Source organism: Oryctolagus cuniculus, chromosome 5, assembly GCF_051225735.1.
Source record: "Oryctolagus cuniculus isolate XC-2025 breed Fujian yellow rabbit chromosome 5, ASM5122573v1, whole genome shotgun sequence".
Taxonomy (NCBI): Eukaryota; Metazoa; Chordata; class Mammalia; order Lagomorpha; family Leporidae; genus Oryctolagus; species Oryctolagus cuniculus.
Window position 1 is genome coordinate 72,061,764 of NC_142871.1, and position 23,374 is coordinate 72,085,137.

A 23,374-nucleotide genomic window follows, 5' to 3' on the forward strand; every position below is an offset into this window, starting at 1 on the left:
TAGAACTGGAATGACATTTTAAAATTCAGACATTTTATTCTCAGATAAGAGAATGCAACACAAATTGTATCCTGCTGTTTCTGAAAGTCATTTTTTAAAGAAGATATGGCCTGCAATAACTATTACTAATCGAATTCTATTACCTTTGTTTTACAGAGAATACAAGCTAGCATTCTAAAGGCATTTAACAACCCAACTACTAAAACTGCTGATGATGCAACTAGAAAAAAGGTCAAAGGTATGTTGACTTTTTAACTGTCAAAACTTTTTTTCTAGAAGAAAATATTACATTCCTTTCAGGGGAAAAAAAAGAACTTGAGCATTATTTGAACCAGTTCTCTAAAGTAGTGGCCTTAGAAAGTACTTATTCCACCAGCTGCAAGATCTTTTAGTGGGTTATAGAAAGAAAATACGAAAATGTATTCATGTGAATTTTAAATAATAAAACTAACATCAAATACAAATTGACCCTGATGTCCTTTTGTGGGTCTTCTAAGGGAGATTTGACAGGTTGTTGAAAGTAGCCGCAGCCCGACTTGTGTTGTTTTGGAGCTAACAAGTTCTTGTGGATTCATAGACATTATCTAGTTTTAATTAGACAAATTGCTTAATTGCTTCAAATACTCCTGCAAAGAAACTGTTTATTGAAGAGAGTATAGTTTGCCTACTCATAGATTTTGTTGTTCATCAGTCTAAATATGAAACAAAACAATGATTATCTAATAAATGCTGATCATTTATATTGACCAGTGTTGCTGTGTGGGTTTATATCCTATGATATTACCAAGTTACCTTATCTTAAATGTATGTTCTAAATAAAAATATTATTGTATGAATTTTGTCTTTTTTCTAACATTTTTAGTTTTATAGTTTACATAATATTTATTATTTAGAAACAAATACACCTATATTGTTGTACAGTCCAAAATTGTATTATAGGTAAGGGTTCAAGATCTTTAAAGATTTTTGTGTGCTCTTTGTTGTTTTGTGTTGAGATAGCGCCATCTACTGCATTTTAAGAACAAAAACCCAGTGTTTCTGTTCTTTACAGTTTTCAAACCTCTTCTCTTTTTCATCCCTTTATAGTTCTTAACAAAGAACATTAATTTACTGTAGTGTTTTAAAATAACTATAATAATACATCTTAAAATTTATATATGCTAATATGTCTTTTTTGTTATTCAGTGCTTCAAATAATGTTTTAAACAATTTTAAATGTTCAGATGAAACTTATGATAGAAGCCCTAAAAGGCTTGAGAAGAAATTTGAAAGGGGGTGAGATTTGTTAATATGCTTTCTGTCCCATGACTTACTATGGAATTTTTCAATTTCTATTAATAAATGTGGAACAGGATATCTGCCTTATTCAAATCAGTTTCAAGTAAACAGAAAATAGCTGTTATATTGTTGGATGGTTGATTTATTTTTTGCATTAAAAAGTATGATTTTTACAGCATATGGAAAAGAAGGTGTGAAAATGAACTTCATAGATCGGATCTTTATTGGTGAACTAACTAGCACAGTAATGTGTGAAGAATGTGCAAATGTAGGTACTATGGAATTCACTTCAACTTGGAGTAGATTACAACCACATTTTTATTTTCTTTCATATATAATAAGCAGCAGTCATTTTTAAAATTTGCAACAGGTGACTACAAAATAATTCTTGAAAGCATTGTATCTTTTACTTCCAGAAAGTGAACGTGATAATTTATTATTGCTATTCAAGTAAATGCATTTATGCATGTGACTTATTTTTCACCTTGACATACCTGTGAGATTTTTTAACTTGTTTTAATATGACACAATTCGTTAGCTTTCTGTTTGGATTGAAATGGGAGAATAACTTACGAGAATAATTGTGTTGTATTACAAGGCCCAAAATGCAATGCCAATAGAAATAATTTAGGTACCACTAAGGGCAATTCAATCATATTTGACTAAAAGTTATATGAGTAGTTAAGGTTTGTGTTTATGTGTGTATGGACTTGGCTCATCTTTGAATTTAGTGATAAGTTTTATTTTGAATGACATCTTTGACAGCTTAAAGTGTGTATAACTTTTCATAGGTTTTTTAATTGCTTGGTAAGGAAGGAATATTTCTGAAAATGGCTTGAAGTATGATAAACTTAAATTTCAGATTTTCATGATACAAGAAAAAATCTTTCTATCCACTTTCTTATTCCAGATTATGGAGCACTTTCTGTCCTCTCTAGTTTTATAAATATAGGATTATGAACTTTTTCCCCTTCAAGCCTGTCACATTCAGGCACAGAATATGTCAACATGACTGCTAAAATTTCCAGGATAGTCAACATAGCTGATTTCTCCAACATAAAGTAGAAAGTATCTTTAAAATAGAATTATCATAAGGTATCTACAAAACACAGTATCTCTAATTTTTTCATGGCTTTTTCTTAGCATTTCATATTTTATTTAACTTAAAATTTTAAGTTGCCTGTAAAATTTATGTTCTTTGATACTTTACAAAACTACAAGAATATATTAGAATTCTAACTGAAGTTCTTAATCTGTTTTCCTTTTAAGATCTCTACCATGAAAGATCCTTTCATTGATATTTCCCTTCCTATAATAGAAGAAAGGGTAAGGAAATAAAACTAAGTGGAGCTTTTGTGAAGAATATATTCTTTCATTTATAGTGTTTAATCATAGAATGATTGTATTATCAAATATCTTATTCTTTTTCTTTCAACATTTAATTTGGTTTGTATGGTGTGTTTTACATTGAGGTTTGTGTATGAATGCATAAAGTATGGTATAGTTTTAATTCTCAAGGAATTTAAACCCTTGTGCTTTATATGAGGAGATGTCAAAAGGTTCATGAAAAAGTTGAATTTGAAGATGAGTTTATTATGGTGCAAAAATTTTTTGAGGAGTGAGCATGTGATACGATGGTTAAATTGCCACGTGGGATGCTTGCATCCCATATCAGAGTGCTTGTGTGAAGTCCCAGCTATGCCACTTTCTTTTTTTTTTATAGAAAGCTTTTATTTAATAAATATAAATTTCATAAGTACAACTTTTGGATTATAGCGGTTCTTCCTCCCATACCTGCCCTCCCACCCCCAGACTGTCCCACCTCCTACTCCCTCTCCCATCCCATTCTTCATCAAGATTCATTTTAATTATCTTTATATACAGAAGATCAACTTTATACTAAGTAAAGATTTCAACAGTTTGTACTCACACAGACACAAGAAATATAAAGTAATGTTTGAAGACTAGTTTTACCATTAATTCACGTAATACAGCACATTAAGGATAGAGATGCTACATGAGGAGCAAGTACACAGTGACTCCTGTTGTTCATTTAACAATTAACACTCCTATTTATGATGGCAGTGATCACTCGAGGCTCTTGTCATGAGCTACCAAGGCTATGGAAGCCTCTTGAGTCCACAAACTCTGACATTATTTAGACAAGGCCATAACCAAACTGGAAGTTCTCTCCTCCCCTGAGAAAGGTAGCTCCTTCTTTGATGGCCCCTTCTTTCCACCGAATCTCACTCACAGACCTTTCATGTAGGTCATTTTTTGCCACAGTGTCTTGGCTTTCCAAGCCTGAAATGCTCTCATGGACTTTTTAGCCAGATCCAAATGCCTTAAGGGCTGATTCTGAGGCCAGAATGCTGTTTAGGGCATTTGTCATTCTATGAGTCTTCTGGGTGGCCCGCTTTCCATGTTGGATCGTTCTCTCCTTTTTAATTCTATCAATTATTATTAGCAGACACTTGGTTTTACTTATGTGATCCCTTTGACAATCCTATCTTTATGATCAATTATGAACTTAAACTGAGCATTTTAACTAGTAAGATGGCATTGGTACCTGCCCACTTAATGGGATTTGGAGTCCCAGCTGTGCCACTTTCAATATAGCTTCTTGCTAACATGTCCTGCCACTCACATGGGAGAACTGGATTGAGTTCTGGGTTTCTAGCTTCTGTCTGGCCCAGTCCTGGATTTTGCAGTCATTTGGGAATGAACCCGAGGATTAAAGATCTTTCTCCATCTGTCTTTCTGTCTTTCAAATAAAATTAAAATAATAAAAAATTGAAATACATGCAGTATTTTAAAAATAATTTACATTTTCATGAGCTTTTTGAAGATCTCTTCTATTTTGAGTATTAAGAAAATTATATTTCAAGTATATTGAGAATTCTAAAAATTTTTTTTTTTTTTACTAAACAAATTTTGTGTTATATACATGGCATCTACATAGGTTTCAAAGCCTGTGCTTGTGGGAAGAATGAGTAAATACAGAAGTTCACAGGAAAGAGATCATGATCAGTACAGTGGCGTGGTTACTATGGAAAATACTCAGCAACCCAGACCTGCCAAGAAATATTCTTCTTCTAAAGATAAGGTAAAACTGTGAGCATTTGTCAGACAACTGCTTTTTAATGAAAAAAAAAAATCTCAAGCATAAATCAAAGTAGAGAAAATAGTACAGTGAACTTCCTTGTACCCATTTCACAGTAAAAATTATCAACTCATGGATAATCATCCTCTTGCTGTGTCTATCCTATATATATATATATATATTTTTTTTTCCCCCGACAGGCAGAGTGGACAGTGAGAGAGAGAGACAGAGAGAAAGGTCTTCCCTTGCCGTTGGTTCACCCTCCAATGGCTGCCACGGCTGGCGCGCTGCGGCCGGCACACCTCGCTGATCCAATGGCAGGAGCCAGGTGCTTCTCCTGGTCTCCCATGGGGTGCAGGGCCCAAGGACTTGGGCCATCCTCCACTGCACTCCCGGGCCACAGCAGAGAGCTGGCCTCTATCCTATATTTTATTCTTTCCCATCCAGATTATTTTGAAATAAATATGTACTTCAAGGTACATCTGTAAAAGTAAATACCCTTTTAGCAATATAATCACAGTACCATTAGCATATCTAAAAGGTTAATAACTTTTCAATATCACTAAGTATTCAGTCATTTAAATTCCTGCAATTGTCTTGTAAATACTTGGCTTTTGTTTTGCTTTTGCTTTTTGTTTTAAGATTTATTTTATTTTATTTTTAAGATTTTATTTATTTCCTTGAGAGGTAGAGTTACAGGCAGTGAGAGGGAAAGACAGAGAAAGGTCTTCTGTCTGTTGATTCATTCCCCAAATGGCCGCAACAGCTGGAGCTGTGCCGATCAGAAGCCAGGAGCCAGGTGCCTCCTCCCAGTTTCCTACACGGGTCCAGAGGCCTAAGGACTTGGGCCTTCTTCCACTGCTTTCCCAGGCCATAGCAGAGAGCTGGATTGGAAGAGGAACAGCGGGACTAGAACTGGTGCCCATATGGGATGCTGGCGCCGCAGGCGGAGGATTAACCTAGTGTGCCATGGCACGGGCCCCTTTAAGATTTATTTTATTTGAAAGGCAGAGTTACTGAGAGAAAGAGAGACCTTCCATCTGCTGGTTCACTCTAGTGTGATTTTCCTTATTTTGAACTTGATTTTATCTCTGTAATGCATTATCAAGGAAACAAAGTTGATACTACTTATTTTGGTCAAAAAGCAGTGATTGGGCAAACTAAAGACTAGCTACAAATAAGATATTGCCTTCCAGATTTATGCAACCAGGCAATACTATGTTCTAATAGTTTGTGGTTTATCTCTCTTAGCTTTTAGTTTGTTTAAAAATAGTACATTTTCTTTACCGAATCAAAATTTTGAAATATTTGTTAATAGTTGTCTTTGAATAAGCAGTTTACTAAACAAAATATTTTTCCCATGTACATTTAATTATAATTACGGCTATAGATAAAGTAGTCATAATTTCTTCAGTTTCAGTGTGAAATATAACTTGTAGTAACAGAATACAAGATCTAGTACAGATCTTCTAATTGGTTGTATGGATCTAAATAAGACGTTCTAGTTTCTGCCTTCACCAAATGGATAATAATACCTTTCTTAGACCTACTTTGTAGATAAGCAGACATAGATCAAAGCAGCACATTTTCAATGTTTAAAAATCAACAGGTAAGGACTGGCGCTGTGGCCTAGAGGGCTAAGCCTCTGCCTGTGGCGTCGGCATCCCATATGAGCAGTGGTTCAAGTCCTGGCTGCTCCTTTTCTGATCCAGTTCTCTGCTTATGGCCTAGGAAAGCAGTAGAAGATGGCCCAAGTGCTTGGGACCCTGGACGCACTCTGGGAGACCCAGAAGCAGCTCCTGGGTCCTGGCTTCAGATTAGCCCAGTTCTGTTTTGTTTTTTTTTTTTTTTTTTTTTTTTTTTTTTTTTTTTTTTTTTTTACAGGCAGAGTGGACAGTGAGAGAGAGAGAGAGAAAGGTCTTCCTTTGCCGTTGGTTCACCCTCCAACGGCCGCTGCAGCCGGCGCACCGCATTGATCCGATGGCAGGAGCCAGGTACTTATCCTGGTCTCCCATGGGGTGCAGGGCCCAAGGACTTGGGCCATCCTCCACTGCACTCCCTGGCCACAGCAGAGAGCTGGCCTGGAAGAGGGGCAACCAGGACAGAATCTGGTGCCCCGACCGGAACTAGAACCCAGTGTGCTGGCGCTGCAAAGCGGAGGATTAGCCTAGTGAGCCGCGGCGCCGGCTCCAAGTTCTGTTAATTGTGGACTTTAGGGGAGTGAAACAGAGGGTGAAAGATATCTCTCTGTCTCTCCCTGTCTCTCTCTGTGACTCTGCCTCTCAAATCAATAAATAAGATCTTTGGAAAAAAATATCAAAAGGTAGGGAAATGCTTATGGTTGAATATGCTCCCTGTTAGCCCTGTTCTCTGAAAATTCTCTTGCTTTCCCCACATACTGTTGTTAGTTTCCTGTGTAAAGGGTCACTTTTAAGTTTCAGCTATTTGTTAGTGTACCATTTGTTGTTCTCAACATAGGTATGTTTAAGAAACGGGTCTCAGAGCAACAGTATTCATTCAGTAAGTGTGAAATGGCTACATGAGACTTAATGGCATTTATTTTCAATAAGGTCACAAAGATTCTTTTCTCTGAAAACACTGTTAATTTACAGAATCAACAAATTCATGACAGAAAATGTCAAAGAAAACTCTCACCCGCAGAAGAAAAAACCATTTTCACATACCAGAAAAACGCGGACTTGGACATGGATGGCGCTCCTTCAGTTTCTGCCGGAGCAAGGAGTCCAAACGAAAGCCCCACCGATGGCAGCGGAAAAGAAGCCAGCTGTTCCGAGAGCAGTGTGGAGGCCGACAGCGAGGCCTCCGAGTCAGAAAGCGCTTCCAAGCAGGCGGGGCAGTGCAGATCCCGCGGCAGGCCCTGTGCGCTCACAGATGGGCGCCTGCCTGGTCCACCCGCAGGTACACTGCCATCCACTAAGGAGACCGACAGTGGTGATGAGGCAGTGGCTAACGCCATTTCTGAACTTTGTCTGAGCAGCCCTGAAATTGGAGATGGAGATTTAGACAGAGAAAAGCAGCCACTTAGTATTCCAAATAAGTTAGGTTTTGCAGGGGAGGAGCATGTGAGACCTCACAGTCCCCAGCATGCTTTTCAGACCCTCTCTCAGAGCTACATCACTACTTCCAAAGAATGTTCAGTTCAGTCCTGTCTCTACCAGTTTACGTCTATGGAATTACTTATGGGGAATAACAAGCTTCTGTGTGAGAACTGTACTGAAAAGAAGCAGAGGTACCCAAAGGAAATCAATTCTGCGGGTACGTATTTAGCTTAATTTTCCTTTCTTTTTTTATGGCTCCAGTATCTGATAATCAGCGACTTATACTTTACAGATTCCAAGTAAAAGAACCCGGGAGCCTTATCTCCATACTTGAACTACTCAGACCAGGGGTTGTCTTCTTTGTGTCATTGCCTTAGCACTTGAAGACACTGGGTGCAGGAGATAGTCAGTAGCTTTTTGTTGGAATAAATTGAAGAGCAGGAAGCATACATCTCTGCTTTGAAAAGGAAAATCCACATACTCTTATTTGAGGGAAGTAAATCTTAACAGTAGAAATATTCCCAGCACTTAGAATTGTTTCACTAGTGATCAGTGATGAGATTAATGAGGTTTACAGATCTCCTCAATCTGCTGTCAGCTCAACAGAAGATACAAATCTTAAGATTTTAGATGATTACTTATTGTGAGGCTGGCAGTATAATGACAGTGTGTAGCTAGCCTCATAATAAGTAATCATCTATCTTTGAGTGGGTCTGTCCTTCCAGTGTCACCAAGTCCCTAGATATCAAGGCATCAGCACAGATATGCTCAATTTACTAGTAATTTAAGAAATAACCAATTGAGAGAAGTAAGAAACCAATTTACATTAATCCAGGTTAAATATGCAATTGGCCATATCCAAATCCTATGATAAATCCTTTCAACAAATGCTTATTAAAATTCACCATGGTATTCCTTCTCACTTTGCTGAAACAGGAAATACACCCAAGTTCTTCAACTATAGATGTGCTTCTGGCTAGAGGACATTTACATATGTTAATACTAATCTGTTTTTCAGCTTCCAAAAACACCTTTATTTTCTTTCAAGTGGAGTTTTGGAGAGGAGTAAAGGAAGTAAGGAGTAGAGAAGTTCACTTACTTTAACATTACAAAAATGTGATGTGCTGCTTCTATATAAATTTTTACTATAGTCTGTGTTAGACGATGTTTAAATAAGTGATTGTATTTTTACAGAGAAGAAAGCAGAAGCGGTTTATACTAATGCCAGGAAGCAATTGCTCATTTCTGCCGTTCCGCCTATCCTAATTCTCCATCTGAAAAGATTCCACCAGGTAAAGTCCTCTCATAGAACTACAGTCACTTTTGCCATGTATTTCGCAGAGCCCTATGTCTTATAGAATATTTTCAGTGATTAATAACTTGTTGAATTTAAAGAATTGTCATGTGGGATTTACTGCTCTCCTTACCATAAGAGTTTACACGTTTTTTCTGGTTAAAGTTGTTAAATTCACAATATTTTAAGATTTAGGTGGTAGAAACCTAGGAGATATCTTCATGGGTTATTAAGGAAATAAAAGTTTTTTAAGAACAAACACTTGCAAGCAGCAAAGTAGTAAAGTACACCCAGCTTCCTGAGCTCTTCTGATCCCACTGCAAAGGGTGCTTGGGCTGGGCAAAGTGGGCCAGGGCCAAATGCAGTGCCACACACCCACAGGCCTCTACAATTGGATGCAACCTAAATATATATATATATTTTTTATTTTTTTTATTTTTTTAATTTTTTTAATTTTTTATTTTTTTGACAGGCAGAGTTAGACACTGAAGGAGAGTCAGAGAGAAAGGTCTTCCTTCCGTTGGTTCACCCCCCAAGTGCTGCTATGGCCAGCGTGCTGCGCCAGTCCGAAACCAGGAGCCAGGTGCTTCCTCCTGGTCTCCCATGCGGGTGCAGGGCCCAAGCACCTGGGCCATCTTCCACTGCTCTCCTGGGCCACATCAGAGAGCTGGACTGGAAGAGGAGCAACCAGGACTAGATCCCGGCACCCATATGGGATGCCGTTGCTGCACACGGAGGATTAACCAAGTGAGCCATGGCGCTGGCCCCTCCCATAGTTTTAATACAGTGTCTTTTGTCTCAAATGAGTTTTTTATACTTTTTAAAATGATTTTAAAATTTCTCCAAAAGAGTGAATAAGTGAAAATACTACAACATTTTTGAAAAAGTTATGAAGAGTTTTTTTTTGCTACCTGTTTGAAAATAAACTACACAATAATTAAGAAGATTCGTTTGGAATTGTCAATAAAAAATGAGTAAAAGTTAAAGCTTTTGGCCGGCGCCGCGGCTCACTAGGCTAATCCTCCGCCTAGTGGCGCCGGCACACCGGGTTCTAGTCCCGGTTGGGGCGCCAGATTCTGTCCCGGTTGCCCCTCTTCCAGGCCAGCTCTCTGCTGTGGCCAGGGAGTGCAGTGGAGGATGGCCCAGGTGCTTGGGCCCTGCACCCCATGGGAGACCAGGAAAAGCACCTGGCTCCTGGTTCCTGCCACCGGATCAGCGCGGTGCGCCGGCCGCAGCGCGCCGGCCGCGGCGGCCATTGGAGGGTGAACCAACGGCAAAGGAAGACCTTTCTCTCTGTCTCTCTCTCTCACTGTCCACTCTGCCTGTCAAAAAATTAAAAAAAAAAAAAAGTTAAAGCTTTTATCTTATGATACAAGGAAAACCTCAAATCAATTGGGACTCAGGAAAAGCAGTTAGTGTTGGAGGGGAAACAATTTAGAGTTTCACTCCACATGATATTTTTCAAATAAATTCTTTTAATTATTAAAAGCAAATTGTCAGAGAAGACTGAGAAAGCATAAAGGAATATTTAACCTGACATCTGTGTGAAAGACTTAATTTGTATAAACCCTTAAAGAAATTGTAGGAAAAAAGATTGAGAGCTTTGAATACATTTGCAACATTTCAGGTGGGCAGTGGAAGATTTTTCTCTATTTTCACACCCCCTGTCCACAGGAGGATTAGATTGAGTTCTTGATTTTTCTGTGACCAACGTTACAGAAACTCAGTGGAGGTGAAATGGGCATGCAGAGCAGGTGCAGATGGATCATGCCAGAATGCTAACCAGGAGAGGTACATCTGCAGGGACTCTCTGCCAACCAGACAGGGTCGTGCCAGATTGCATAAGTTAACTTCACAATGTACTTATTTTATATTTGGCACTTAACTTTATATTTAAATGTACTTATTTTATATCTGGTACTTACCTCCCTACTTAGGAACAAACAGCTTTAAGAACTCGTGTCCTTAAAGGGAAATAGTTATGGACATCTCTGTTCCTTCTTGTTCTCAGGCTAAATGTAATGTCAGCAAAGCCACATTCTCATTCTTAGGGATTTGGAATTGTGGGAGCCACAGTCCCTATGCCATGTGTTTGTTTCTAGTTTGTTAGCATCCCTAAAGGCCTATTTCTCTGTAGTAACTTTAGAGCTGTGTATTAGAAACATCCACAACACTTAAAGGCAAATCTCAAACTGGATCGAGATCTTTGGCAAAAATATGTCAAATGATTAATATTGTAAGTACATACAGAGCTCTAAAAGATCAATAACAAAAATATCAGGACCCTATAGTATCACAGGTAAAGGATATGTATTAACATGAAATGATCTCAAACATTGGTGGTATCAGGTGCTTATGTAGATCACCTGATAAAGAAGGCAAAGCAATTGAATACATGCTAAGTCATTCCTGGGATGTGTCTTCACAATTACATGTCCTGTATCATGTTTAACTTCCTAAAAATCACTTGGAAAAAATAAGAATATATTTTTGCCAGAAAATTTATTTAATCAAAAAGTAAGGTTTTTTTTCTTTAAAGATAGATAATAAATGGAAATGCAAACAATTTAGAGTAAAATTATGGGCATGGTATACAAATGAAAAGACCAGTTATTAAACACATGAAAGCTCTCCATGAAAGGTTGCATCTATTAATTTTTGTGTACTCAATTCTACAATTCAGATTGAAATATCTTCTCATTCCAACCAAGTCTGTTTCTATTTATGGGTCTCGCACTGAATACCTTTCTCAGTTTGTCATCTAGTTTTTATTGCCATTACATAATGCAGAACATACATGTCTCAAAGTCTGCCTTTGGGAATTATAAGTAGAAAAAGAGAGCTTATTTAAGAAGATACAAGTTCATTTTCATTTAAGTGAGTGTTATATATAACATCTACTTTTATTGATAAAATGTTTTGAATGTTTAGGTTTTTTTTCTTTTTAAGGAGTGAATATCATTACATTTTAGAAATGAAAAGAACCTAATTAAATCCATTTTTAACCATTTTCTACCTTGATTTTGATAAAATTGCCTAGAGTCAAGCTAATAGATAATAAATCATTGAATTAGGCCTGGAACACTAGGCTGTTGACCTGAGTTAGATATATTTTCTCTTTGTAAAATAACTTTAATTTTTCAAAGACTTATTTTATTTATTTCACAGGCAGGATTACAGAGAAAGAGGGAATGACAGATGGGGAGAGAGAGTGATCTTTCATCCCCTGGTTCAATCCCTAAATGTCTACAAAGGCCAGGGCTGAGCCAAGCTGAAGCCAGGAGCCGGTAGCTTCTCCCACGTCTCCCACATTGGGTGCAGGGGCCAAGTGCTTGAGCCATCCTCCGGTGCTTCCCTAGGCACATTAGCAGGGAGCTGTATTGGAAATGGAGTAGCTGGGACTTGAACGGGGACCCATAAGGGATGCTGGCACTGCTGGTGCTACAGACAGTGACTTAACCTACTATATGCAGTGCCAGCCCCCTAAGTTAGATGCATTTTACGATACATCTGTGTCATTAGTTTAGCTTTTAAGACATTGAACTTATTTTTCTGTGTTGAGAAGACACAGTGAACATAATTATTTATCTTATTCTTCAGGGTAAAAATCCTATATATATATATATGAATGTTGCAGTAACAATTTATGAGCTATTATTATATTTTTGTATCTGAAAAATTCTAGAATTTCTCTTTTGGTTTTAATTAATGCTTTATGTAACTAACAATTTAAAAATTATTTTTGGTCTTTTTAAAGGCTGGCTTGAGTCTTCGTAAAGTCAACAGACATGTAGATTTTCCACTTATGCTTGATTTAGCACCATTCTGTTCTGCTACTTGTAAGGTACAGTATACAAAGACTTTTAATTGCCTTGTAAATAATACTTAAATATATCCTATATATTGTTTATTAGTTGTTGTGTTAAATGAGCTCTTCCTTGGAAAACAAATTTTAATAGTTTTAGTAACATGGGAGGTTTTACACTCAATATGACCTTTATCCTTTGACAGAATAAGAGAAAGTTGAAAAGATGAGTAAGGCATGATGTGTAGTGATCATAATGATCAAAGCTGTTTGTAAATGCTTCTAGAAGCTGATGGTTGCTGAAAGAAGTGAGCAGGGTTCATGCTTTCTTCTGTTCCTTGTGGGTGATCTGTGTAACCAGTAGTGGTTTTACCATTTGTGGAGTTCTATGTCTCTGTAAATCAATATGCTAGAAATTTTTTTCATGCCATTTTTTGTGTACTGCTGGGAGTATTGTACATGTCAGCTGAGTATGATGCTTGAAAATTGCTAATACTTTTCATAATTATGTATAGAAAACAGACTTATTTATTATTGCTTCTAAACATGCCAAATCCAAAATGCTCTAAAATCCAAACCTTTTTGAGTGCCGACATGATATCACAAGTGGAAAATTCCACATCTGACCTCATCTGATGTGTCAGAATGTCAAAATACAGGTGTGTTCCCTCAGAAGCAGCAGGTGATGGCTCAAGTATTTGGTTCCCTGCCTCCGTGTAGGAGAATTAGATTGAATTTCAGGCCTCCAACCTCAGCCTGGTCCAACCCTGGCTATTGCAGCTATTTGAGGAATCAGCCAGTGGTAGGAAGATCTTTATCTCTGTGTTTTTCTACCTCTCAAAGTGAAAATAAATAAATTTGAAAATTTTTTAAAAATACAGGTCAGCTAAAATGCTATATAAAATTATTTTCAGGCTAAGTATGTAAGGTTTATATGAAACTTAAATAAATTTTGTTTAGACTTGGGTCCCCAACATATCTCATTATGTACATGAAAATATTCCAAAATCTGAAACACTTCTGGTCACAGGCATTTCAGATAAGGAATATTCAACCTGTATTTACATGGAGGAGTTTCACAGGTGAAACTGATGACTTTTCTTCCTTGATGGGATCACAGTTATGGGATCACATATCATCCTGTTCATGATTATTGGCTAGAAGTCTAGGATTTGTGGTATGTAACAATGCTTATCGAACTTATTATTTTCAGTATATTGGCCAATCAAAACAAAAACATCTTAAATGCAATTTTCTGGTGCATCTATTTTATCTTCTATGGGACTGCCAGCACAATCTATCAAATTATTAGCATTCATTATTCTTTTTTTTTTTTTTAGATTTATTTATTTGAAAGGCAGAGTTACACAGAGAGAGGGAGAGACAGAGAGGGAGAGACAGAGAAGGAGAGGGAGAGGGAGGGAAGGAGAGAGAGAGAGAGAGAGATCTTCCATTGCCTGGTTCACTCCTCAAATGCCTACAACAGCTAAGGCTGGGCCAGGCTGATGCCAGGAGTCTGGAGCCTTCTCAGGATCTCCCACATGCATCTTCTGCCTTCCCAAACATATTAGCAGGGAGCTGGATCAGAAGTGGAGCAGCCAGGTCTCGAACTGGTGCCTATATGGAATGCCAGTGTCTCAGGCAGTGGCCTTACCCACTACACCACAATGATAGCCCCTAACACTCATTATTAGAATTTGATAATGTGTTAAATAAAAATGAAACTTTACAAGCCTTTTATTAAAGTTGTGAAAACATTTTAAAAACTTTTTCAAAGATCTATTTTATTTGAAAGGCAGAGCAACAGAGAGAAAGAGAAAGAGCAAGAGACAGAACAATTTTCCATCTGCTGATTCAGTCCCCAAATGGCTACTACAACCCAGAGTGGATCAGGTGGAAGCCAGAAATCTGCAGCTCCATCCCCATCTCCCATGTGGGTGCAGGGGTCCAGGCACTTGGACCAGTTTTTTCTGCTTTCCCAGGTGTTCCACCATGGAGCTGAATTAGAAATGGAGAAGCCAGGCCGGCGCTGCGGCTCACTAGGCTAATCCTCCGCCTTGCGGCGCCGGCACACCGGGTTCTAGTCCCGGTCGGGGCGCCGGATTCTGTCCCGGTTGCCCCTCTTCCAGGCCAGCCCTCTGCTGTGGCCAGGGAGTGCAGTGGAGGATGGCCCAGGTGCTTGGGCCCTGCACCCCATGGGAGACCAGGAAAAGCACCTGGATCCTGGCTCCTGCCATCGGATCAGCGCGGTGCGCCGGCTGCAGCGCGCCGGCCGCGGCGGCCATTGGAGGGTGAACCAACGGCAAAGGAAGACCTTTCTCTCTGTCTCTCTCTCTCACTGTCCACTCTGCCTGTCAAAAAAAAAAAAAAAAAGAAAAAAGAAATGGAGAAGCCAGGACTCAGAACTGGCACCCATATGGGATGCCAGCACTGCAGGTGACAGCTTTGTTCGCTACACAACAACTCTGGCACCATATTCCAGTCCTTTGATAATACAAATTATCCAGAAGATAATAGTCTGGTACATATTTTTTGTTTTGTTTTGGTTTGTTTTTACATTTTGCACATGTACCTGTGGAATAGAGTCCTAGAAATAGGATTCATGGATCCAAAAGTAATACATATGTAGCTCAGCTAGAGGACATGCAATATCCCTGCCTAGGAGTGGAACATTTGAATTGCCATGAGGAATATGTAAGTATTTTCCCCACAGCATCAGCAGCTGGGGATCTTGTCAAGCTCTTGCACTTTTACCAGTGCAATAGGTATGGGAGAGTGTCTCAGTGTCATTTTAATATGCATTTCTGGGACCGTTGTTGCCACACAACCAGTTAAGCTGCCACCTGGGAAACCAACACCCACGCTGGAGTGCCTGGTTGTGTCCTGGCTATTCTGCTTCCATTGGGGAGGCAGCAGTTGATGGCTCAAGTACTTGAGTTCCTGCCAGCTGTGTGGGAGACCCTGATGGAGTTCTTGGTTCCCAGCTTCAGCCTGGCTTAGCCCAGGCTGTTGTGGGCATTTGGGGAATGAAGCAATGGATGGAAGATCTCTCTCTCTCTCTCTCTCTCTCTCTCTCTCTTTCTGTGTGTGTGTGTGTATGCCTTCTGAGTAGATGGAAGTTAAATATTTTTTTTTATAAAGAGCAAACCTCATAATGCAGTGAGGAGAACATGAATATTTAAAACTATGCATTTATTTTGAGCAGGATGTATTTACTTACTTTTCTCTTACTGTAGTATTTCACTCAGTATTACTAACTTGGGTCTTTTTCTTTATTTTAAAGAATATAAGCATGGGTGATAAAGTGCTCTATAGTCTCTATGGCATAGTGGAACACAGTGGCTCCATGAGAGGAGGGCACTACACGGCTTATGTGAAAGTGAGAACACCCTCCAGGAAGTTATCAGAATATATCACTGGAAAGAAGACTGTGCCTGGTATGCCATCCTCAGTTTATTTTATTCTTGAAAACAAATGAGTTTATTCATCCATTTCTTGAAGAATGGTTATTACTTTACTGATACCTCCAATGGATTTACTTCGCTGAGGTTGTGATGATTACCTCACTTTCAGAGTGAATTGCAGTGTCATACTCTGTTATTTAGTGACACCAAGCTTTTTAAGATAAATGGGTGTGGGCGGACACTGCGGCTCACTAGGCTAATCCTTCGCCTTGCGGCGCCGGCACACTGGGTTCTAGTCCCAGTCGGGGCACCGGATTCTGTCCCGGTTGCCCCTCTTCCAGGCCAGCTCTCTGCTGTGGCCAGGGAGTGCAGTGGAGGATGGCCCAAGTGCTTAGGCCCTGCACCCCATGGGAGACCAGGAGAAGCACCTGGCTCCTGCCATTGGATCAGCACAGTGCGCCAGCCGCAGAGCTCTGGCCGCGGCGGCCATTGGAGGGTGAACCAACGGCAAAGGAAGACCTTTCTCTCTGTCTCTCTCTCTCTCACTGTCCACTCTGCCTGTAAAAAAAAAAAAAAAAAAAGAAAAAAGAAAAAAGAAAAAAAAAAGATATATGGGTGTGCATAGTAGAGTTGGAGTTGTACATTTGCTGGCTTTCCTTATCGATCCTCAAACTAACTTTGCCTTTCTCCCCCTCTTTTCCTTGATTCTTTTCCCTGAACAATTAAGTGTTTATAAGACTAATATTTTGCTAGCTATTTAAATTAAAATGTTGGGGCTGGTGCTGTGGTGTAGTAGGCTAAGGGATGTGGCACCAGCATCCCATGTGGGTGCCAGTTTGTCTTGGCTGCTCCTCTTCTGATCCAGTTCTCTGCTGTGTCCTGGGAAAGTATTGGAAGATGGCCCAAGTGCTTGGGCCCCTGCATCCACTTGGGAGATGCAGAGGAAGCTCCTGGCTCCTGGCTTCAGATCGGCCTAGCTCTTGCCATTGTGGCTATCTAGGGAGTGAATCAGTGGATGGAAGATCTTTCTCTCTGTCTCTCCCTTCGTCTCTTTGTATGTAACTCTACCTCTCAAATAAATAAATAAAATCTTTAAAAAATAAATTAATTGAAATGTTACTAATAGAGATAATTGGTAATGTTCCCTATAATTTTATACTTTGAAATAATTAGTTCCTTTTGGTATATGCTTAACCCAAGAGGGGAAAAAAAAAACTCCTGAAATGAGAACTAGCAGGTAGTTTGTAATGAATGTGTTGCTGTCTATAAAAAACATACTTATTGTAAAATTGTACTTTTGTTTTGTTAGATGTGAAAGAACCTGACAGTGAATCGGTGGGCCAGTGGATCCACGTTAGTGACACTTATGTGCAGGTGGTTCCAGAATCAAGAGCACTTAATGCACAAGCTTACCTTCTTTTTTATGAAAGACTATTATGAGTATTCATTAATTGCCAATGGTAATATTTAGATTACTTTTATTTGAATGCTGCAACACAACCAAAATATGTAATGTGCCTTTGTAGTCCTCTTTCTTCTGTAGGAATGGCATGTCCCTCATATGCTTCTGAACTTCCTCACCATTTTGGTAAGCCCTTTTAAAGTAAGTTAATGTACTCAGTGCTTTCAGATTTGCATTCTTAAATAAGTAACTCAGAATTTACAGAAGAGGAAAACCCTTTACCATGTGGCTTGTTATTACAAGCAGTCAGAGTCAAATCATTCCTTGAGACACTGCTTCCTCAATGTACTATACCTTCCTGATCATATATATATATGTCCTATGCCATTGTTTACTTATTATTTTCAAATCTTTTTCACCTTTTTTAGCCTTAGCTTTTTTTTGAGCAATCATATTTCACATTTAATGTTTAATTTTCATACTTAAACATTAAAACATTGTTCATCCAGGTTCCACTCCCTATAAAATCATCTCAGGGCTATCCAGTGGTATATGTGTACTGCTGCATAAGAAACACTGCTGTGATACATGAAGTAATGCCTAATATGGCATAGCTATCTTGTGATTTTGTATGATTCAGCCACATAAAAAGGCATCACTGTAATTTAAGTAGTGTGGATTTACCAATAGTATATTGATTGGCCTCTTGTTTTGAGACCTAAAAAACTGCTGAAAACATTTCATCAACATACCATTTGCAACCTACTCATGGTGGAGCTAGGAATAATTTGCAAGTGGTTGTCCAGAGTCAAAATATAATTGTAGATAACTGTAAAATGCAGAATTGGTAAATAAAAGTAGATAATCCATATGAGACTGCAGGATAGTTTGAAATATAAACTAGCAAATTATATTTGTAAGTGATAGAGAATTATATTATTAGACTTAACAAGGAAACATAATAAATACACTTTCTACCTCTGTATTTCAGTATATGTTAAAAATAGTTTTTAGAATTTTGAAATCACTTTTATTGTCTTCAGTAAGCATCATTAGTAAGTTCATGTGAGTTTACTTTTATTTTCATGGTGCATAAAGTTGACCTTTCTTGTTTTCTTTTTAAATAATATGAAAAAGATGATAGTTTTTTCTCTCTAAATAACAAATTATTAAGCTGTTGGAATTTAGCATGAAAAATACTGTTAAGTCTAAATTTTCAAAAACAATGGCTCCTTCACTGTCATATTCTTGAGTCAAAACATTAACTCTATAATTCAGTCATTCTGATCATTCTTTCCCAAGAACGATACTACAGGCAAACACCAGATGAGTGCCTGGATCCAGTATGCTCTCCCCTGGAGAAGAAGGATAAGAATAGTGGGTGTAGATAATGTGTAGAAATATTTAACCATGATTGGCCCTTTTTAAAATGTTAGTGTATATGACATAATCAAGGTTACCAGTGCTGCCTTTTGATATATGGATGGATGGAATTGTGATTAAGGTGGTAATGGTATACAATATATAGTGCTTAAAAATGTCATTGCATGAATTCTCTTTTTAACATATAGTACTTTTCTTGATTTTTTAAACCATGAGATAATGGAAGTATATATTTTTATAAGTTAATCTGCTAAGTCAGGTTGTATCTTCTGTAAGTACCTTGCAATATTTTCTTTTTAAGTATAACCAGTTTACATTGAAGGATCACAGTACTGGAGCAGTGAAATTTTTTAGAAGTATTAATAAATTTCTTCATTCAATTCAGCTATTTTGGTAATAGCAACCACAGTCCTCTCCAACAAATGTAAATATTAAATCACCTCATTTTTCTCATAGAAAAGATACTAAGAAACATGCACTTTTCATTGACTAGTCATCTGTTTCTTGTCAGACCTACTGTGGGCCAGGTACTGTACTGACTTTTAACATTCTGTAAAATGGAATGACCTACATAGATTTTAGGCATTATTCCAGAAGGTACATGTAAGTAAGACACATTTATTTTCATTTCCTTAATATTAAGTGAACTAATGCTGAATTTTTTATTGCCTAGGACTATAAGTTTTTTTTCCTTATCTTCTGAAAATGGATAAATTCAGTTTTGATACCCCAAAATTTCCTAAACATTTTGTAATAGAGAAAGTATGCTGAATTACACATTGGCCTACATTAAATTTTTTTTAATTTTGATTATGTCCAATACATATTTGTAAGGATATTAAATTGTGAGGCCACTAGCATAACAATAGCTTCTGGGTCACCTCAGGAAACAGTATAGATGAGTGAGAATGTTTACAGACCATCAACTCAACTACCATGATGCTTGACTGAAGGAATTTAAGAAGCTTAGCAAAGATGTTTACTAGCTTTATTTAGAAACTGGTTTACAGGGTATATTGAACCTGAATTCCCCCTAGTTTTTCCATATTTAAAATGATAAAATTTTGCTTATGTGCCAATTATGTGAATATTTTGACATAACCAAATATACATCTATACTTAAGATTTTTATTATTTAATGTTTTTAGGAATTATGTGAAGACTGCCTTTTCAGGTGGCCAAAGAGAATGATAGTTGATGTCAATTAAAAAAAGTAGTTGACAGCTGTTCTTATTTTAAATGTACCAACAGAGACATTTTACTACATTTAATAGCTGTTAGTGTGCATGTGTGATTTTAATCATGATTTTTATACAGTAGCTGAATAAAATTTCCTGAACATTAAATTGTGAGCTGTATCAACTCTCATCTAATTTTTGGAAAACAAACATCTTAGCTACTTTTCTTAAATTCATATTGATAATTTATTTTTCTGCATGATACCTGATCAAATAAGCCTCAACCAAAAATGTAATGTGCAGTAAAACTGAGCGATAATATCTAGTGCATTATTAACAGAGCCTATTTCTAGGTATTTAAAATGATTTTGTTCACATAGAAGTCCTCAATTTAAATTTGTTTAAAAGATAGATGACTATATTTTCAATTATGAGCAATAAATTCATGTCATTCCTACTGTTTTATCTTTACTTTTTTGCAGTGTTTTTAGAAATCAACTATGTAACTTATTGAGCATTATTTTGATGTAACTGTACAAATATATATAATAAATATAATAAATATTAAATTCTTATTTATCTATGTTACAAAATTGGCCCTGGAGTTTTTGCAGTGCACATTATTGACAGCATGTTTTGCCTATCAATACTGTATCTGTTTATGTCTTAGTCTTCTTGGGATGCTGTAACATAGAGTGATTTCTTAACAAGAGAAATTTATTTCTCACAATTCTAGAGGCTGAGAAGGTCAAGATCAAGGTACCAGGTTGGGGGTGTGGTGAGCCTGTTTGCTGGTTCATGGACTGTGCTTTCTCTTGGTGTTCACATCTGGGGAAAGGGATCTCTCTGGGGCTCTTTTACTAATCCCATTCACTAGGGTTCCACAACTGAGGCCTGATCACCTCCCAAAGGCCCAACCTTAAAAAAGCACATTGTGAACTGGGGCGGGGGGGGGGGTGGTGGTACATAAACATTCCCAGCAATTTACTCAGCTATAAACTAAACAGCTTCTAAACTTTAGAAATTCGCTGTTTCAGAACAAAACATCTTGTTTATAGGTCATTTTTCACCATCTACCAAGGATGAGCCTTCATCCCTTGTGATGTTTCTTAAAATGTTTGAATTAGGGCTGGTGCTGTGGTGTAGCAGGTTAATGCCCTGGCCTGAATTGCCAGCATCCCATATGGGCACCAGTTCGAGACCCGGCTGCTCCCCTTCCGATCCAGCTATCTGCTATGGCCTGGGAAAGCAGTAGAAGATGGTCCGAGTCCTTGGGCCTGGGCACCCGCATGGGAGATCCAGAAGAAGCTCCTGGCTTCTGGTTTTGGATCGGCACAGCTCCGACTGTTGCGGCCATCTGGGGAGTGAACCAGTGAATGGAAGACTCTCTCTCTCTCTCTCTCTCTCTCTCTCTCTCTCTCTCTGCCTCTCCTCTCTCTGTGTTACTCTGACTTTCAAATAAATAGAATAAAATAAAAATAAAAAAAATAAAAAATCATAAAATAATTAAAAAATAAAATGTTTGAATCAGGGCCAGAGTTGTGGAACAGTGAGTTAAGTGACACCAGCATCTCATATGAGCACCAGTTTAAATCCTGGCTGATCTGTTTCCAATCCAGCTCCCTGATAACGCACCTAGGAAAGCAGCAGAAGCTGGCTCAAGTGTTTGGGACCCTGTACCCACATGGGATACCTGGACAAAGCTCCTGGCTTCAGCCTGACCCTGTTACAGCCATTTGGGGAATGAACCAGCGGATGGAAGATTCTTCATCTCTCTCTCTCCCCCCCTCCCTGTAATTCTGCCTTTTATTTTTAAGATTTATTTTATATATTTGGGAGGCAGAGTTACAGATAGACAGAGGGAGAGGGAGAGAGGTCTTCTATCCCCTGGTTCACTCCCTAGATGGCTGCAACAGCCGGAGCTGGGCCTATCCGAAGCCAGGAGCTAGGAGCCTCCTTCAGATCTCCCACGTGGGTGCCCAGGCCCCAGGACTTGTGCCATCTTCTACTGCTTTAATAGGCCACCAGCAAGGAGCTGATGGGAACTGAAGCAGCTGGGACTTGAATCAGCACCCATGTGGGATAAACCACAGGCAGAGGTTTAACATGCCGCTACGCCAGCCCCTGTAATTCTGCCTTTCAAATAAATCTTACCTAAAAAAAGTTTGAATCTTTTAGACAAGATAATTCATCAAGAAATATTTTGTCCACCTTTTGTATTTAAGGGGTCATGAAGCACTTTCAAATTATGATGAAAATTACAGTCCAAGTTTCATTTGTTGAATCAGTTAATAAGCATTCCCTGAATACCTGCTATGTGGTGCACACGTAACAGCAGTGAACACAAAAAGACAAAAATCCAAGAAGTTTCTAAAGAAATAGACATTCTAGGCTGCACAGAGTAGGGACAGGTTAAATAGGTAGTATTGATATGGAGAAAAAAAATCCAGCAATATTACCTACAGAGCCATGTGGGAATTACAAGTCCTGGGAATAAAAGATGCCCAATGGATAAAACCTGTGGGTTATTCATGATCGTTCCAAAGAGAGAGGGGTTTTGGAGGGAAAATGGGGTTTTTAATTCTGGGGCCCTCTTCTGGCAATACAGCATCTGGGAAGGAAACCTTGGTATTTGTTATGTTCCCAGAAAAGTATTTGTCCCAATTTTTGTATGTAATTTCAGAGGTTCATGGACCTCCTGAAACTATTTTCATACACATTTAAAATTGTGCCCAAGCAGAAAAATCTAAAATGTTTGCATTCCCATACGTATTAGGATAGGCAGGGTTATATTGCATATATTGCATTAGCAACCCAAAATCACAGTGCCTTAACCTTCTTGAGACAAATATAGATACCAGTAACAGAGTTTGCTATTGATCAAACGAAGAACCTAAAATAAAAAGCATTAGCAAAAGTTGGTTGGCAGACATTGAAACAAATATTGATGGCTAGAAACAAGGCACTTATGCAGTGAAAAAAAAATTTTAAAAAGATTATTTTGTTTTTACTTAAGAGTGACAGAAAGGGAGAGCTATATTAACAAATGACCCCAGAACCTCCATGTTTATTTTGTGGTCAGTGCAAAGTCCTTTGTGGATTTAGGGATTGTTTTTGGCACTGTTTCCATGCAACAACTCAGTGGTCCAGGCTGACAAAGGATTTACCAACCTGTAGCTGTGTTATCTAAAACATACATTATTTGAAACATGCTGCATTTATGTGAAATGTGCAACCTGACCCAGTAAGCATAGGCCCATAATTGACTTCATCATTTAACCCACAGTTAGAACTAATTCACAAATTCCACCCTAACTTTAAAGGGCTTAAAAATGCAGTCTTCTTTGTACAATAATCAGCAGTGAATTAAGTATTAACACAAATAATGCTTGCTATGCCATACAAATGAATTAAGGACAGCAACAGTAGTTTGGATCACAAAAGAGTCTAGGTAACAATATGCAGTCA

The 23,374-nt window shown here is 38.1% G+C and overlaps 1 protein-coding gene across 13 annotated transcripts in view; it reads left to right on the top strand.

Annotated features, from left to right (window-relative positions):
* Positions 1 to 20,499, top strand: part of USP45 (ubiquitin specific peptidase 45) — a 67,282-nt gene extending 46,783 nt beyond the window's left edge. For 6 of the 13 annotated variants that reach the window (XM_008263309.5, XM_051854464.3, XM_070073756.2 and 3 more), the window contains 9 exons: positions 157 to 238; positions 1,455 to 1,546; positions 2,548 to 2,604; positions 4,241 to 4,384; positions 6,994 to 7,657; positions 8,635 to 8,732; positions 12,492 to 12,578; positions 15,823 to 15,976; positions 17,253 to 20,499. In XM_008263309.5, coding sequence (XP_008261531.1) covers positions 157 to 238; positions 1,455 to 1,546; positions 2,548 to 2,604; positions 4,241 to 4,384; positions 6,994 to 7,657; positions 8,635 to 8,732; positions 12,492 to 12,578; positions 15,823 to 15,976; positions 17,253 to 17,383 — 1,509 coding nt within the window. In that variant the 3' untranslated portion in view covers positions 17,384 to 20,499. The remainder of the gene's footprint in view (positions 1 to 156; positions 239 to 1,454; positions 1,547 to 2,547; positions 2,605 to 4,240; positions 4,385 to 6,993; positions 7,658 to 8,634; positions 8,733 to 12,491; positions 12,579 to 15,822; positions 15,977 to 17,252) is intronic. The other 7 variants (XM_089332829.1, XM_089332830.1, XM_089332834.1 and 4 more) reach the window with 3 other exon arrangements.
* The last annotated feature ends 2,875 nt before the right edge of the window (positions 20,500 to 23,374 follow it).